General features: G+C 41.8%; 1 protein-coding gene across 2 annotated transcripts; it reads right to left on the bottom strand.

The window, feature by feature from the left end:
• Nucleotides 1-66: 66 nt before the first annotated feature.
• Nucleotides 67-13,634, bottom strand: limd1a (LIM domains containing 1a). 2 transcript variants are annotated; one of them, XM_037273898.1, is made up of 8 exons: nt 11,991-13,634; nt 7,469-7,570; nt 4,225-4,292; nt 3,503-3,565; nt 2,994-3,124; nt 2,298-2,349; nt 1,866-1,937; nt 67-1,535 (listed from the first exon to the last, which is right to left on the bottom strand). In XM_037273898.1, the coding sequence occupies exons 1-8, from the start codon at nt 13,096-13,098 to the stop codon at nt 1,398-1,400; spliced, it is 1,734 nt and encodes a 577-aa protein (XP_037129793.1). In that variant the 5' UTR covers nt 13,099-13,634; the 3' UTR covers nt 67-1,397. The 2 variants fall into 2 exon arrangements, with proteins under 2 accessions (XP_037129793.1, XP_037129794.1); XM_037273899.1 differs by having other exon boundaries at nt 1,866-1,934.
• Between the last annotated feature and the right edge of the window lie 3,658 nt (nt 13,635-17,292).

Raw genomic sequence — 17,292 nt, 5'->3', positions numbered from 1 at the left:
AGAAAAAGTCTGGATTTATCTGGAACTATGTTTGATTGGGATATATCATTGTAATAAATATATACATTTCAGTTTGGCCTACAGCACAATTTATTAAATACAATCACTCAATTGAACACATCAATGTTTTCTATCTTAAACTACAACTGACTATGAAATACAGTAAGTCCTGAAATTACTTTTAAATTATGACAAAGAGCAAATGAGGCAACCTCAAAATGGTTACACTGCAAACCAATCAATATTGATAGTTTTTGTGCAATATATGAATGATAGGACAAAAGAGTAAATTCAAAAACATGTCCATGAAAATATACAATTCCTTGCAAATTATATTAGAAATTTCAACCTTCATAGGGGGACAAGAAAACAAACCGCATTCTAAGTGCTTTACAGTGTGCATGTGACACAGACAATTCAAAGCTAAAGCTATCATGTGCATTCTTGCTTACATGATACAAAACAGAGTTTTTTGTATGACTGTACTTGCCTCTCTGCATCTACAAGAGTTTTCCCACATGATCATTTAATAATTAAATATTGCCTATGGAAGAGAATAACTTTTGCATTCTGCCTATGAGTGTAATGTTCTACATATTTTTCATGCTGTCTGTCCCCAAACACAAATGCACAGGATTATCTCTAGTTTTTGATAGCCACATAGTCCTATTGTGATACTGTATTTGATTATGGTACTCGCAGTATTTTTTAGGTGGTCCTTGGTGGAAAAAGTTTGATGACAGATCAATACTGATTGTCTTCACTATAGCTGGCAGCTATTCCAGATGACTTTCGGCCATTGTACATCCCGGCCCTGTTGCCAACCAATTGCAAGGGAACATTTTAGGAAAACAATCACTCACACCAATGGACAATTTCGAGTCTTCAATGAAACTTTTTTTTTGGAATGTTGAAAGGAGCCCGAATACCTAGAAAAATAAATCCATGGGCAGAACATGGAAGGGCCAGATGCAGAACTGCCTGTGAGGCACACAAACTAACAAACGAGGCTACCATGCTGTCGTGTTTATGTAACCCATTGAACCAGCAATAAGCAGTAAACTAGAAGACTTCTTTGCTCCTTCACTTGTGATATTCAAGTCACGATGTATTGCGTGTTAGAGTAGATGTGTAAAACCAAAGCAGAAGCGTGAAAGTGAAGTTTAAGGCATTTTGCCAAGTGACGAATTTAGTACTGCATTCAAATAAAGCTTTGGCGTACTGTTTGTCTTCATTGTAAGGGCACTGGATTTTTTTTTTTTTAATTCATAACAGCTTTTATGAATCCGTGAAGTGAGACCTCCAACCAATCCTCTACAACAAGAATTGTGATCATGCTCCACCGTGACAGTTCCACCAAAACGTCCACCGGGTGTCTCCCTTCACCCACACTGGCGTTAATAGGAGGCGCTGCTGGCCAAGGATGAGGAGCTGCCTGGCTCAATATGCTTCAAGTGACAGGCGTGGCAGAGAAGATGGCCATTCAGAGGATAGCAGCGGTGTCCCTCCTCGTCATTCAGCTCCATCTTACAGTCCTGAAAGTCAACAACGAAGAGGCGGATCAGCATTATTATTTCTTTGACAAATCACAATCAGCTGTTGCTTATTTTCTCTTGAATGGAAGCAACAGTAAATCATATTTCCAGCAGAAAGCGAGTAAAACGACGGGAGCCGTGATGAGATATTGCATAGGAGCTCAGCTCGGCTCAGTGGCATATAATTACTGTCACGGCTGTAATTAAGATCAGGGATCATTATGATGTCTAATCATGAGCTGTTTCGAGCAGGGCCTTGCTTGAAGCCCCTAAGTGTTTTTGTGTTTGCAGATAATCTACATTGCAGTCTTGGAGTGTGTTATTACCCACCTCGCAGTGATAGCATTCCACATGATAGTCTTTGTCCATGGAAACGACACGTACGGTCTCATCGGAGCCCTGCTGGGACATTGATACAGCTGAAGCCCGTCTACATGGGAGTATCATTTGCTTCAACTTCAGCCTGCCTGCCACCTCCTCACTTTATGACCTTAGAGCTCAAATTGGTGTGTTTTTTTGAGCAAATAGAACATTCACCTCACTTTGCTCCATAATTCCATCATCTTTTATTTTTAGTTGTGAGAAATATCAATTGAAATTATATTCCACTATAGCCAGTGCCAATTTAGGACATTTGTGCCAACATGTCCAATTATTCTTCATTTCTTCTCATGCTGAAACTAGCCAATATATCTTGGGCAATTAACGTACCCTAAAGAAATTAGAAGGATGAGATAAGATTTCATCATTAGACAGATTTACCTCAGATGGAAGGATGGGCTGTTTGCATGAGGCACATTTGGGAGCCAGCACCCTGGAATGAAGAGTCAAGAAAAAAAACACCTTCAATAGATTTGCTTTACATGTTTTACAGTGCTAAACTGAGCCAATCTAACTACAGAGCTTTCATTCCATGCTTTTCATCCCCAGCTTTTGAAGTTGAGCCACAAGTGGTTTTCCTCTTCAGACTAGATTCTGATTTTTCATCTGACTGAGCAGATGCCAGCTTTGCAGATATCAAGGCTCACCCACAAACGTGAAGCATTATTAGATAAATCGAAAAATGTTTTTTTACGTGAGCGTATGGTGGGAAGCGGGAGTTAAGACAAACAATGTCCTAGTGTGCACAGGCTAGACTATCGACCAGCGGTCAACTGTGCACTCACTGTGCTGAGAACACTTTGGACTCTGCTGAGCAGAAAGCAGCTTTCCAACAGCTGTCCGGATTGTGGCAGCCAGCTTTTGGCAGACTATACAATATATGTGCTGAGAATTACTACAGAGCATCTCTATGGTTTGAGATTATTCCGTCGCCTGTAAAATGTTATTTTTTTCCCCCTGCACTCATGGTATTTGAGATGACATTTCACATAGCGTGTCACTGTCAACTCCTTTATAATATCGCAACAAAATGGCGGCCATGTAGATATTGTGAACAGAAAGAGAGATGATGCCCACCTGTGGTAGTCTTTAACACAGTAGATCTTATTTTCAGTGTCCACAGTAAAGGGCACGCCGTCGAGACTCTCATTACAGATAACACAGCGGAAGCAGCCCGGGTGGTACGACCTCCCGAGAGCCTGCAGGATCTGGACGGACAAAATTAGCCCAGGATGTAGCTGATTAATATTCGTATTTGCTTGCGCCATTTGCAGGATCAGTAAATAAAGCAGTGATTCCCAACCAACGTGCCAAGGAAAACTAGAGTAAAAATGATATCCAAAAAACATAAAAATATTGAATTTCTTCAACTATCTATGCCAACACTGTATAGTGGCATGCAGAACAATTAAATGTTCTTTCATTAGATGGCAGAAGAGAAAATTAAGGCCCAGATTTCACAATGAACAATTCTGTCGTCAAGTTTTTGTTTGCCGGTGTGCCGTGAGATTCTTAATGTTAAACGAGTGTTTTAGCTTAATGAAGGTTGGGAAACACTGCTAGAAAGAAACAACACAAACACTTACCATGTCCATGATCAGGTGACCGCATGCATTGCACTTGTCAGCTGACTGCTGGAAACCTGAGTACTTGAGCAGAAAAAGACATGAAGGTCAGGCTTTCCAAGACAAAGAGCAAAAGTAGTCTGTGTGGTTATTTAATAGCGTCTGCACGGAATAACTTTCATTCTGGCAATAGCGTTTCTTAGAAAACACTTTCACAGACAGGGTAGCGTGATTAGCTTTCATAAAACGACACAAAATCCATCGAAAGGAGCTTCGCAAATATTCAAGCTGGCGGTTGAGGGCCAATGACATGATGCATATTTGGAGTTATAAGAACACTATTTTTAGTCATGACCAGACAATTATCCTTCTGGTTTTCTGCCAACAATCACATCAGTACATGCATTGACAATTTCTCAATCAATTCTACTGCACTGGTGTCAATACCTACAACCACGCCACCCGCGAACTCAATAAAGTCAAACACCTGCTCAAGTTACTGACCTCCTCACAAGCCCTCAAAAGTCTAATTTTAAAATGACTCTAAGACTGATATACTAGTCTGGCCCCTTTGAAAGGATCATTTGAGGCCTTATCATTTATCAATCTGTATGGCTAAAAATAAATGAAGCTCATATTCTACTTTCAATCTCGCCATTGCTTCAACGGGATAAAACATTTCAAGTGTTATAAGAATATAAACTCTTGTAAGGATAAGTAACAAGCTTGTGCACTGAACTTACCAGAAAGTCCTCTTCACAAAAAACCCTTCCTCCAACATAGTAGAAAGCTTTTCCTCTCAGCCTTCGACCTGCAAACAATCAGATGCATTCAGATTGTTTTCAGTTTTCCTTTAATATGAACAGAATGAACTGTCTTAGTAGAAAATCTTTCGCCATCAACTCGCCACTAAAAACAGATGATTAATGACCACATTGAAAAGTAATGGACCCTTTTTGCAATATTCAGCACATCCTGCTGAACGTCTGCTGGCTAAATCAAATTTGCCCGTGTCGTTGATAATGTTCTATAACTAGCTAGCTGGGGAAGGGAGCAAGTCGCAGCCAGATGAGGAACACATCTGGGTCAGACATGTGGGGAAGATAATCACTGAATCAAATTGCTGGACAGGTGCGAAGAGAAAACTATCCGCTCCTCTGGAATGCAATACAGCAACGAGCCAAGACCCAAAATGACCCGGTGTACTTCTTGTGGTCTCTCCACATGTTGGCCGTACACAACTTCCTTTCCATTTCCCTCAAAACTTCTGCAGGCTGAATCTGGTGCACAAACACCAACGCATGCACACCAAATTGCCTTCAGACGGCTACTCCTGCGCGAGGCCCACAGGAAGAGGGAACATTCTTCACATTTTTCAGCATTGGAAGGTGTGGGAGGGGGGGAGTGACAGGAGAGAGGTGTTTATCTACTACATGGGACATATTTGATCAGCATCTGTTTGGTAAGAAGAAGCGAATCGTAGAAAAAAATAAATCCCCGATTAATTTCAATGGGCTTCAATTACCCCCTAAAAAGAGTTAAGATAAAATTACTTTATCAATCAATAAAGTTCTAAGCTTTTGAGTAAGTTTTGGTTGGAGACAGGTGTGGGGGTCGCCAGTATGAGTAGCACAAAAAATGTTAAATTCCTATTTTTACATGCTCGATTGGGTGCAATACATTTATATTGAATGGCCACAAATTAGCATGTTACATTTATTTTGTTTCTTCAATAATCATTTTTAAAAAAATGTATGCCCCTTTCAACTTTTGAGCTCCTGCCCTCCAAGGTATCTCCGTGCCTTTTGGCCAATTCTATGGAGAAGGCCCTTTCCTCACCTTAATCAAATTTCTTCGACTTTCTCTTCCCGAGGGTATGACGCCCGTCTTCCTAATCTTTTGTATGCATAGCTTAAGACTCGTTGCTCTTCTCTTTCCAGCATTTTTTTATCCCAGTCGGTCTGAGCAGAAATGCTCTGAGCTTTACGAAAGGATAACAGCTTTATTAAAGTCAGAAGGTAAGGCTAACTGCTTGAGAAGGACCATAGTGAAATGCGTGTTCATAAAAATGTAAATTAGATGAGTGAAAGAACAAAACACAAGGACATTTTCTCATTAAGGCCTTTTATGAATTCCATTATGTAATCCTATTCAGAAATAAAAGCAATTTAGTGACCGCCTTCTGAATGATTTCCCCATCCCACCAGAGCAGAGTTAAAAAAGGTCCAGTACAGAAAAATGTCTTCAAGTTGAAGCCCAGACCATCTTAATGCCATGCATTAAAATTCAGTACAACTTACCAATCAGTGTCAAATTCCAAGAAAATAATTGTACAGCCTTATTTATTGTTACCTTTGCAACCTGAGGTTTTATTCACTGTAATCTAATAATTGGTCAGAGGTCCATATCATGACCAGTCTGCAAAAGCACACTTGTGTTTACGTGGTAGGTGGGCTGGTCCCAATAAATGGTCTCCACATTGGTTCTACACTGTACTCTTGTTGTGTCCAGCTGAAATAACAGCACCCAGTGTGGTTGTGGAGCCCGAGGGCCCCTATGTCTGCATTCCTCCCCAGCCGAGATGCTTTTTCCTCTGGGCACCTCACAGCATGCATTCACAGAGCGAGCTATGAGAGCTATGTAATGGATAAACTCTTCCCAAGCCCACTTTAGCCATCACGCTAATTTAACCCCCCCCCCCCCCATAACGCCATGTTCGCTTTTTTTTTTTTCCCCCATCTCTAATGCAAACAAAAACACATACGCAAGGGAGGGTGTAAAAGTAGATGTTAATCATTCACACACATTGGGATGTAGCAAACAAGGTCAACACTGTTGCAGAATTAGAGGTCAATGTAGGGGGGGGGGAGTGGGTGGGTCACCACAGTGTCACAAATACTTCACATACCTTCCATCTGATATTAGGAACAGAGATTGGCTTAACAAGAGGGCAAAGTTTGCATACAAGTATGCTTTTTGCATATTTGCATGTGTGAAAACGATGATGATTGATTGAGGAGGTCCTTGATTGGGTCCAACTCAAAAACATCTTGTAGTAGCTTTACCCTAACCAAGTACAAGTTGATATTTCAAGAAATGAGTAGACAGTGGTACATTGAGGTTTGGACAAAAGTGTACGTTTGGCAAAATCTGTCCACAGACATACAGATGCCAAAAGACTCGAGCAGTGTCCGTGACCACATTTGGGGTGGTGACTCACAAGATAAAATCGATGGTACCACAAAGCTGCTGTGGGTGTGTTTGAGGCTTCATTGACTCACTACACCAACATCAGCGAGGGCAGTGTGTTCGTGCTTTTTTTGTGACACTTCTGCAGCACTGACACCAATTTTTCAGTGATTGAGTCATTTCTATTTAAAGTCCCGAGCTTCAAGTATCCTTGCACTGGTACGTCATTGAGCTTTTCTGTCTTGTATTAGGAATCATGTGAAGACAATCCAAATGATGATTTTCAATAACTTTGGATGGCATTGTTATGATTACGTAATAGTAGATAGAGGACACAAACAGAAACAGGGCTGGCCATCTTAAACGTATGGAAAAAAATATGCAATATTGCAAAACAGGTCTGAGTCATCCAAAATACAAGAAATCTAAAATGGATTAGGCCTTTTGTTCCCCCCCTCTAAATCATATGTTTTAATGTGATGTCGAAATAGTCCATGTTACAGAGAATTTAAACTGCAATTTGTTACAGTGAGCAGTGGTTGACGAATTGGCAAATAAAAGCGTGTCGCTGACGTGTCTTGTGGGAGCTTCCGGAGCGATCGGCACACCCAGTAACCCAACACCACCGGTAAATAATCGCAAACTAATTATGCGGGTCACGAAAGACCACAAAGGAAGGCCTTACTTTCGGGAGGTTCTCCTTGAGTCAAATTGGCTGTCATTACATTTATAAGTGACTCGACCACAGAGAGGGTCAAGAGGTGAAGGAAGTGTGTGTGCGTGTGTGTGTGTACTTACTGCAGGCACTGCAGGTGAAGCAGTTGTCATGGTAGAGGCTACCCATTGCCTGACAAGCCTGGTTGGCGCCATACACGGCCTTGTTGCACTTAATGCAGACTCCTAAAAAAAAAAAACACAAGTAGCCGGAAGACACATTAAAACCGTTTGCCGGAACAAATGAGCTCAGTAGATAACTGATCAAATGACCTTTGAATGCTCAGCCATGGTTTTCTGTTACAACACATAATTAGCAAGTTATTGGCAAAAACAATCGTAAAGGCTCTGATCCGGATGAAAACAAGCAGTAGCAACAGAGACTCAGGGGGAAGGATTCAATTTAAGACAGGAAGCTAGTTAGCACGCTGTGTCATTGCAGGAAAGAAATATCCCGTTTTGCTTATTTGATTTGGCTCAGAGGCAGAGAAGTCTGTTAATGAAACACTGATAAAAAGCAAAGGGTCTCTCAGAGACGCCATACCAGCGGGGGTAGTAGATGAAGACGGAGATGTGCATGGAAATGAAAAGTATTAAAAACAGCTGATGCAAATGCTTGAGAGCAAGCATAGCAGACAACATAACCTGACTTTTGACTTTGGAAATAAATATTGATCATGTAGTAAATTAACCCTGAACTGTAATTCCTATATCTGATAAGATTTTTAATAAATGCTATACTTAACTCTGTGATAAAACAGTACACAGATTGGCACAAACGTCAGCAAATATTATCTGTGACAATTCAAGTCCCCAAGAGGGATCACAAACGCTAGTCAAGTCAAGTCAAGTCAAGTTTATTATAAAGTGACTGTCACAAACGCAAGTCAAGTCAAGTCAAGTCAATTATAAAGTGACTGTAACTATAGCAAGAAAAGAAATCAACGCAGCGCTCAATGTGTCACTTGCACCGGGTGGGCATGTGTTTATTTGTGAGTGTGTGTTTTTATAGAAAAACTCCCTGGTGACTGGGCAGCCCGTGTAGCCGAACCCGCCCCTGGTCCTCATCTGACACACACAAAGAAACTTCTGTTTCCACTGCATCCAACACACATGACACGTCAGCTTCTTCTCAAAAACACACTGTCGCATTTAACGCACATATTCAACTGCTGTTCCAAAACAGACATAAGAAAACATACATTTTGCGATATATAAATATTTCAGCGCCGTCTGTCCTAGTGCTGCCCCGACCTGTCCTTAGGGACCCCGATGGCTTGAAAAAAGATTTAGAGATAACAGGGGGGGTATTATTGGAGAGGAATGTTCCTCTTATGTAAGCCATTTTGTTTACATGACAACATTGTACAGTTTGTACAAACGAATGAGCTGAACAAAAGTTCTCATTCTTAAAATGTTGCCAGCCAGCGTATGAAGCAGCCCAGCAGGCATAAAACGGTGAGAGGTTACAGTGATGACAAGCAGTACATCACATAAACCTTTTGACAATAATTCAAGGTCATTTCTGCTTTAACTAGACTTAGCTGCAATTTAAAAGCCCCCACGAGTACAACCGTGTCATAAAAGTACAGTCTCTGCTTTAACGCTCGTAAGCTCCTCTCAGGTTGGGCCGCTGCATTTGTACTTTTGGCCAGTGTCCCGTGTTCCAAAACAGTGAGATTATTCATGGGACTGGCTGCTGGCTTCAAATGGGGGAGGGGGGGAGCAAAACATTAACCCAAAACCAGACGCCCCCCCTGCTCCTTGCTTACCTTTTGCAGCTGTCAAAGCTCTGGAAGGTATTTGTCATCCAGTTATATACTTTGGTCAAATTTAGGACCTTGAAATGAACTACAAAAATATTTTTGCTCTTTCTAAATGAGGATAGAGCAAGACAATATATATCCCAAAATCCTTCCCCACTGACCAATGGCATCATTTCCTAAATGCTGCAAGAAGAGCAACTTGAGATCTTAGAAAAATCTAAAATAAACATGTGCTCTAAGTTTGACATACCACAAAGTAGAGTGTTGCTGACAACCCTACTAAATTTGGAGGATTAAAAAACAAGAACTGCATAAAAAAAATTGAAGCTTCACAATGGTGAAAAAAAAAAAATATTCAAGCCGTTTTCTCTGCTCTCAAACGCTGCAGGCTAACTGCTGAATGAAACCCAACCTTGCTCAGGTGTCAATGAAATACCAATATTATGACCTGAAAAACTGACGCAATGTCATCTAGCAACTTTTTTTTTGTACACACTCACCCTTGTTCTCCTCAGCCAAGCATTGCATAGGTTTAACATTTAAAAGCTGAGAGATGGCTAAACATAGCAAACATGTTTTGTCACTTTGGAAGATCATTTTCTCATTTCTTTCCATAGTAGATGGAAATCATGTCGAACAGACTGACATGAGGAGCTAAGGCTATTGTGCATGCAAACTTCAGGCACCATCATTCTGGGCCATCCAGACGTTTTGCATTAAGCAGTTACAGTACTTACATAATCCTGCTAAGTAACAAACACGTCAATGAAAACATGGGATGATAACAAACATTTACAAGGCTGGAATATATTCATCAGACAGCAGCCTGGGAGGAGATCACATTCCCAGCCCCCTGCAAAACCTCGCCAGAAAAGAAGCCAAGAATCCCTGGGAAGCGTTCCACTCAACAGCAGGATGGGATAAATCAATCCTCCAATCTTAACACAACAAAGCACTCATGTGTGGTCATGTGTGGTGAAAGTTGAAAGAAAAGAGCAGATGCAACAACAGGATGAGTTTAGGTCTCTCAGGCAAATCAGAATTAAAGACAAAGAAGCACCCAGCCGCCAAATTTTGTGGAAAATGTGCTTCTTTTATGATCAGCCTACACATTACTGACGTTGCACGAGAGCATGACTCAGAAAATGAGCCTTGTCCTCGTGGAAAAGTGTGGGACTGTGCGTGGTGATGTGGGAATAAGAAGAAAAAAAAAAGATGCGCTATTTTAAAAAGCATTTCCTCTGGTGGATTGCGCACGGCATCGCTCTCCCACACATTTGTCATATTCACGTCGCTCAGCGATTCGGGAGTCTTGTTGTGACAGTGACGCACGCCAGAACATCCCTCGCACGCCACTATGCATACGCTCATGGTGGGACTCAGAGTTACAACCGTGACATTCCACCGGGGAAATTCCTGCAGGCAAGGAAGCAAGGGCGGGTGGAAGGAAGAGTCTCAGACAAGTTTCCAGCATGATATCTGATATCACCATATCAACTTGTCCCCATTGCTCTGTCACAAAAACGATATCCTATTTCAACAATGGCCTTCGCTGCAAACAGCTGGAGAGCTCATGAGCACAGCACAAACACATCAGCAATCTTGCCAATTTACTGGATGATGGACAACCCTGCCAAGTGTCTTGTCAGCACATTTGTCACTGAAGTTAATATAAGCACAAAAGTCAATTTGGTCAGCCACTAATGGACTATGAGGACTCAAACGTGAGTGGCATTTGAGTTTAACTCGTAATTTAAACCCTGATCTGGTTTGTGTTGAAGCCACAGAGTTAGTCAGCAGGCCGCATGACAATAAATGCTAAAAGCTTGTAACCAGGCATTGGAGTCAGAAAAAATAGGACACTGTAAACAAAGGGCTAAAGTTACACTATATGGTTCAAATCATTCATTTCCAAGTTGAAAACAGATAGATTTATACCGTATTTTCAGCACTATAAGGCGCACCGGATTATAAGGCGCACCTTCAATGAATGGCCCATTTTAAAACTTTGTCCATATATAAGATATATACATTTGGCCCGCGGGCCGGACTTTGGACACGCCTGCTGTAGTGGCTCAATATTGGTCCATATATAAGGTGCACCTGCTTATAAGGCGCATTGTCGGTTTATGAGAAAATTGGAGGTTTTTAGGTGCGCCTTATAGTGCGGAAAGTACGGTATGTGTTGGAGGTATAATGTTGGTGACATTTTTAGTCATTTACCTTGTAGCGACTAAACTGCTCCACCAATGAGCAGCGGTTTAAGTACGACTGACAAATTTCGAACCAAACAGGTATTGTGCAATTGGAAGGGGGGGGGGGGGGGGGCTGAAAAACCAATACATAAATCATTTTCTTTGTGGCAGCAAAATTATAACTGTAGCTAAAAAGTCAATACTAGAATGGAGCATTATACACTCAAGACGCAAGTTATTGATGTGGTCTTAAAATCTTTAGGCTCTTAGAATAACTTTCCACTTGGCTGCCATTTTGCTTAAGGGGGTTGTCTGCAGAGTGAGCGGCTAATCATTTTAAAAAAAACATTTTAAAAGGTCTCATCTGCTTTCCAAAAAGTGTATTATTTAAAAAATAAATAAAAACAGTGTTTCTCTGATGTCTGCTTGACTAGTTTAATGCATTTTCTCAATAAAGAGAAACTCAAAGCATTAGGAAACCCTTCAAGTTATGAAACATGAAATGTCTGAAGTGACATGATTGATGACAAGCACGAGTGTGTGTGAACAAGAAATGTGGGTTTATGTTCTGAACTTCATGGGTGGGCGATGTTATCTTTGGAAAAGAACAAACTCGCAGGATTAGAATTTGTTCTGAACGCTTACCAAAGTAGTCAGCTTTTGGTTGAGTAGTCATCTCCTTTTCCAGACGATTTGTGAGGGCCTCTAATTTGACTTCAGCAGTTGACGGGCCCTGTTCCGGTGGCGGCTGGACAGGCTTAAAGGAAGACGCTTCAGCACCAATGGCCTTCCCAAAACTTGGTATCTGACTCTGATCTTGACTCTGACTGAAGCTTTTGGAGACATTGCCAGGGTTTATGGTAGCAGAAGTGACCTGGATTTTGGTTTGAGGTGCTTCAGAAGACACTTGAGAGGAAGCCACAGCAGGGCCATTCTTACTGGAAGACATTTTTGAAGTCGGAGAAGATGGTGCATAATGAGCTGCAGACTGTGTGGAAGGTACGTGGAAATTGGTTCCTCCTGTGAAGGCACTCAGAGGCATTGAAGGAATGCGGTCTGGTTTTTCTTTGGGAAAAGTAGAGGAAGTTGGACTCCTGTTGGATGAGAAAGGGGCATCCGGGTTCTGGAGTGGTGGAGGACTGATCATGGCAGGAGATGCAACACTGCTCTCGGACAAAGATTGGGGATTGTGGCACTCTCTGGATGAGGCCCACGGAGCCGGATGACGAGCGTGCATGGGTGCACCGTGAAAAGCATTTCCTGGGCTCAGATCGGCAGGGGTGGAGTTCTGGTACAAATGTAGGTCTGCGCGCTCCTCATTATCGTAATTGTTTCCGTAGCCATAAGCCCTGCTGGCTGGAGGCTCAGAATGAAGGGCTGTGTGGTTCTTCTGACCGTCAAACTGTGATGAATGACCTCCAGATGATAAAGGACCAGATAGTATTGGAGGTTTTGCAGCAGCTTCACCTGGCTGCCTGGAGCTACTAATGGGTGGCCTGTCTTTTGTGTAATGTGCATTGTTGAGACCTCCATTCATTCTTATGGCTTGGTTGTTTCTTGCCATTTCCTCTTGGTGTTTCTGCATGTGTATTTTAGTCATTTTAGAAGCAAAAACTCTTCTGGTCTCCTCAAAATCAGGATTATTTCCTGCATCCCTCCTCGTCCTAAATAAACCATCTCTGGATGCTTCATACATGTTTAAATCCTCTATAAACTTACTTGCCTCCAGTCCTAAATCCTCGTATTTATCCATTTTGGAGATTTCAGGAAAAAGTTATTTAAAAAAATAAAAAGTCCAGAAAAAAGTATGAACTCCAAATAGAAGTATGACTTACAGTCCGTCCACTAGCGGTCCTGACAGAGGGGGAAAAAAACTTATCCGGACTCCAGTTCGAACTTTTTCCGTTGCAGGGTTTGGTTGAAAGTCCTCCTCGAGCGTCTTTGCGTGTGTCAACTTTGTCGCGAACAAACCGCCGTCTGTCTGCTTTTCAAATAGTCGATCTCGGCTCTGATAGCCGGTGGGCACTGGCCCCCTCCTCTTCTTCCACCTCCTCCTCCTCCTCTTTCCTCTTGCAGACTGTCCACCCGTCTCACTTGGTGGCGAACCGCGAGCAACTCAAAACTTGAACCGCCTGATAACAAAAGTCCTCCAAAGTACTTTAAACAACTGTTAAGTTGTCTCCAAGTGGTTTGATCGGCTGGAACGGACGATCCGGATCCTCACGGCCGTCGTACGTGTCAGCCTGAGCGCAGCCGGTGGACTGTGACTCCGTTAAGACTGGAAACAAGGCGCAGATTGTTTTTAAAGGCGCAGCGCTGCTTTATAATTGTGACCGCAACCGCTGCAACAGTCATGCGGTCATGGTAAATATAACTAAGACGCATGTGATTCGACATAAACAGCGACGATGCAACGTTGTGGGGCGAAATTAAGCCACTTTTTATTTTATGCTCGTCGGACTGTTATTCATCTTGTGTGGTCAAAATTCAATGACTTGCTCATTAAAATCAGCAGAGAAAAATCTTATTGTTCGTAATTGGGTCAAATTTATATTTGTTTGCATTTATGTGATGATAAAATTGAGGAATGCATATTTATTGTGTTGATTGATTGATTGAATATTTATTGATCCCCAGGGGTGGGGAAATTCAGGCCCCAGCAGTATCCATACCACAGAGTGGGTATACAAAAGACACACAGATGGCATGAGCGCAACTCAATGAGCTCTCAAAAGGCTGCCACACAACGGCGCCACAAAGAAAGTCAGAAAGTGCTCAAGATAAAAGCCATCAAAGCAAAACAAAGCTAAAAGACAAAGGAAAAAAAGTAACAGCGGCCAACCAGCACCCCTCAATACAAGAGAACACCCCAAAACACACAAAATAGCCCCCACGGGGTCCATAGACAGGTGTAAGGGCAGTCCAGTTCAACGGCGCCCAATGGACCGTGGTCGTGAATCGGTGAAAAACATCACAAAGCAGGCAAACGTGTGAGCAGCGTCCTGGGCACCCAGTCGGGTGCACGTGCAGATGGTCACCACGGGGCTAGCATGGCGAAAGTCGTTGGTTATTATTATAGTCATTATTATAGTGTAAATTAGGACAACAACATCATATTTAATAGACAATAATTCGCTCTACCCTCAACATTGGGGTCATTCCGGAATTGGAGAATTTTTCTGGCCTACACCCACCAAATAATTTCATGCAAAAATAAGAAATATGCTTTTATATGAAAGATATTTGCAGACAAAATGTAACTGCTAATTCCTTGTCTTAACAGATTCAGAGAGGCAAGATATTCCACATCCATGGCTACAATTTGGCAATGTATGGGGGATATGAGGGAGGTGTATTTTTCTGTTTCCATTTTTTGATTGTCCTTTACAATCAAAGTATTTTTTGTCACGGGCCACATTGTAGTTCCAGTTTCTCTCAGAGGGTCTTTATGACCATATAAATCATTACACACCCCATCATATAATTATATATAAAACAAAACAAAAAACAAATTGATATGAAACAAGTTTTGAAATCAGAGGAACAATCATTTAATATAAACATTTCCCAGACATTTTAAGCAACACATGCCCTTTCTCAGTCAGGATGCTGAGAGGAATGTATTTACCACTACCGTATTTTATTTCTGTAATTTTCAAACGATCTCTTTCATCATTTGATGGCAAAGCAACATCACAATCACTGTGCATGGGTGTGTTAGACTTGGTGGCTGAGGTAAGCTATTTCCAGACCCCTCTGTTTTGGCTGTGTGATGTCACACATTCCAGCCCGTGACCCTTCCGCATTGCATAGTGAACCTCACTGGCATATATAAACCACCCTAATAAGCTTTAAATCCCAGCTGATGTGACAAAGAGGTAGCAGGCTGCAGCTTTAATTAAAAACACAGCCTTTATAGGGCACCACGTTGGTTTGGAGGGAAACAATCATCGTTATGCAACTTTACCTTCCAGCGAGAAACCTTCCTTCGCATATTGCTCACTGCAGCACTTGTGGTGTGTGAAAGTCAGAGAAAAGGAGCTCAAATGCAAAGCTAATCTTATTTGTCAAGAAACTTATTCAGTTCATACTTGTAAGCATTAAATTCAAATATTGACAGCATTATTTACATTTACAAACACACAGTAAGTATTCTCAGGTAGTAGAATTTCATGAAGCAAGCGTATAAGCTAAAGTCAAATTCCAGTACTGGTTAAGTATTCATTTAAAAAGCAACACAGTGAAGTGTGTTCTATATCGACCATGATTTTTAACACCATCAAGCTGTATTTATCATAGTTTTGTAACCATGTGGCGTTCAAGGCCATAAAGTGTACCATGCCTTTTCCTTCATGAGAAGACTTTTGTACTTCATCATGGACAATTCTTGCTGTACATCTCAAGTATAAAGCAGAACTATACCCGGATGAGTCACCGTGGTTCAGTGATTCTAGTCGTCATAGCAACTGCAGAGCTGACATTAAACGAGTAAAAAATGACTCCAGTGCTGTCAGTGACAAAATTCATTATTATAGTAAATGTTCATTCTTAATGATATTCACACGTGCCCTATTAGGGAATATTTTCTGATGGCGATTAAAATGGTCTTGGCATTTTAAAAAAAAAAATTTTTTTTAAGAGAAAATTGGGCGGTCGACTTATCGTTTGGGGTGTATAATTGCAGAGCATTTTAATGGTAAAGTGGGAGAGGGATTTTGCTTCAACAAAGATTGAAATACAAAAGGTAAACAAGTACCATCCATAATTCCAATTCACCATTCACAGTATCTATGTGTGAAAACGTAGAAATTCAAGAGGCAACACCATATTTTTAGCACCATCACCTACTGCACTGTGACAGCACCGAATTAAACAAGTTGAACGTGACTCAAAAACAAAAGAACACAACACTGATGCTTTGCTTCCTCTCGCTTATAATTCCTGGTGTCCCTTCCTGTTATTCTCTCCCCCGTCTCCTTTTCCCGTCACCTGATGAGCTCGAAAATATGGGGGGGGGGGGGGGGTAAAAGGATCAGTGAGGATACAATTCCAGCTCCTGTCTGCATGTTTCGAATTGCCTGTGACTTCCTTAACAAAAACAAGACCTTTACGGAATTTGCTGAAATGGCATGATTTGCACAGTCAAGAGGAGAGCCTCTCCAATCAGCTCAGTGGTCTAGTGGTAGAGTGTCCGCCCTGAGACTGGAAGGTTGTGGGTTCAAACCCCGGCCGGGTCATACCAAAGACTATAAAAATGGGACCCATTGCCTCCCTGCTTGGCACTCAGCATTAAGGGTTGGAATTGGGGGGTTAGATCACCAACTGATTCCCGAGCGCGGCACCGCTGCTGCTCACTGCTCCCCTCTCCCCCAGGGGATGGATTAAAATCACACGGGGATGGGTTAAATGCAGAGGACAAATTTCACCACACCCAGGTGTGTGTGTGATGATCATTGGGACTTTAATCTTTCATTAATCTTTAATTAAAAATAGAAGCACTTCCTCATGGCCTGTGTGCTTCTTCTTTTAGTTACATACTGAACATCCAAATGTATTGACTGCTTGTACAGCAAGTAAGAATGTGCACATCACTGGCTTAATCACTCAGCCAATTAAAGATAAGCTTTTGGGAGTACACATGAAAACAGTCTGGTGCATGAGCTCTGCAAGGAAAAATGCAAATGGCCACGTCAGACTAACAGAGCAGAGACACCGATCTGATGAATACTATTAAAGTCTTCCGAATGACCTTTTAAAGGAGCTGCAAAGGCCTCCTGTCCAAACATGGCAGGCTAGGGTGGAAATACGCCCTCCAAAATGTTTGGCAATAATCACCTTTGATAAGGCATGATAGCACGTGACTCATGTTGAAGATGAGATGAAAGGACATCGCTGAAGTCGAGGGATATCTGAGCAATGATTGGAATCTTGAGTGGTATTTTGGTTC

Source organism: Syngnathus acus, chromosome 16 (assembly GCF_901709675.1).
Source record: "Syngnathus acus chromosome 16, fSynAcu1.2, whole genome shotgun sequence".
Lineage (NCBI taxonomy): Eukaryota > Metazoa > Chordata > Actinopteri > Syngnathiformes > Syngnathidae > Syngnathus > Syngnathus acus.
The sequence above is the reverse complement of the archived record's forward strand: the minus strand, read 5'-3'. Positions and strand labels throughout refer to the sequence as shown.

Bases quoted from the DNA above. Each gene is read 5' to 3' on its own strand.
- limd1a (XM_037273898.1), bottom strand. From the start codon at position 13,098: ATGGATAAATACGAGGATTTAGGACTGGAGGCAAGTAAGTTTATAGAG. The intron at 7,571-11,990 runs GTAAGCGTTCAG...TTTTTTTTTTAG, and splicing joins ACCAAAAGCTGACTACTTTG to GAGTCTGCATTAAGTGCAAC. The intron at 4,293-7,468 runs GTAAGTACACAC...GATTGTTTGCAG, and splicing joins CTTCACCTGCAGTGCCTGCA to GTCGAAGGCTGAGAGGAAAA.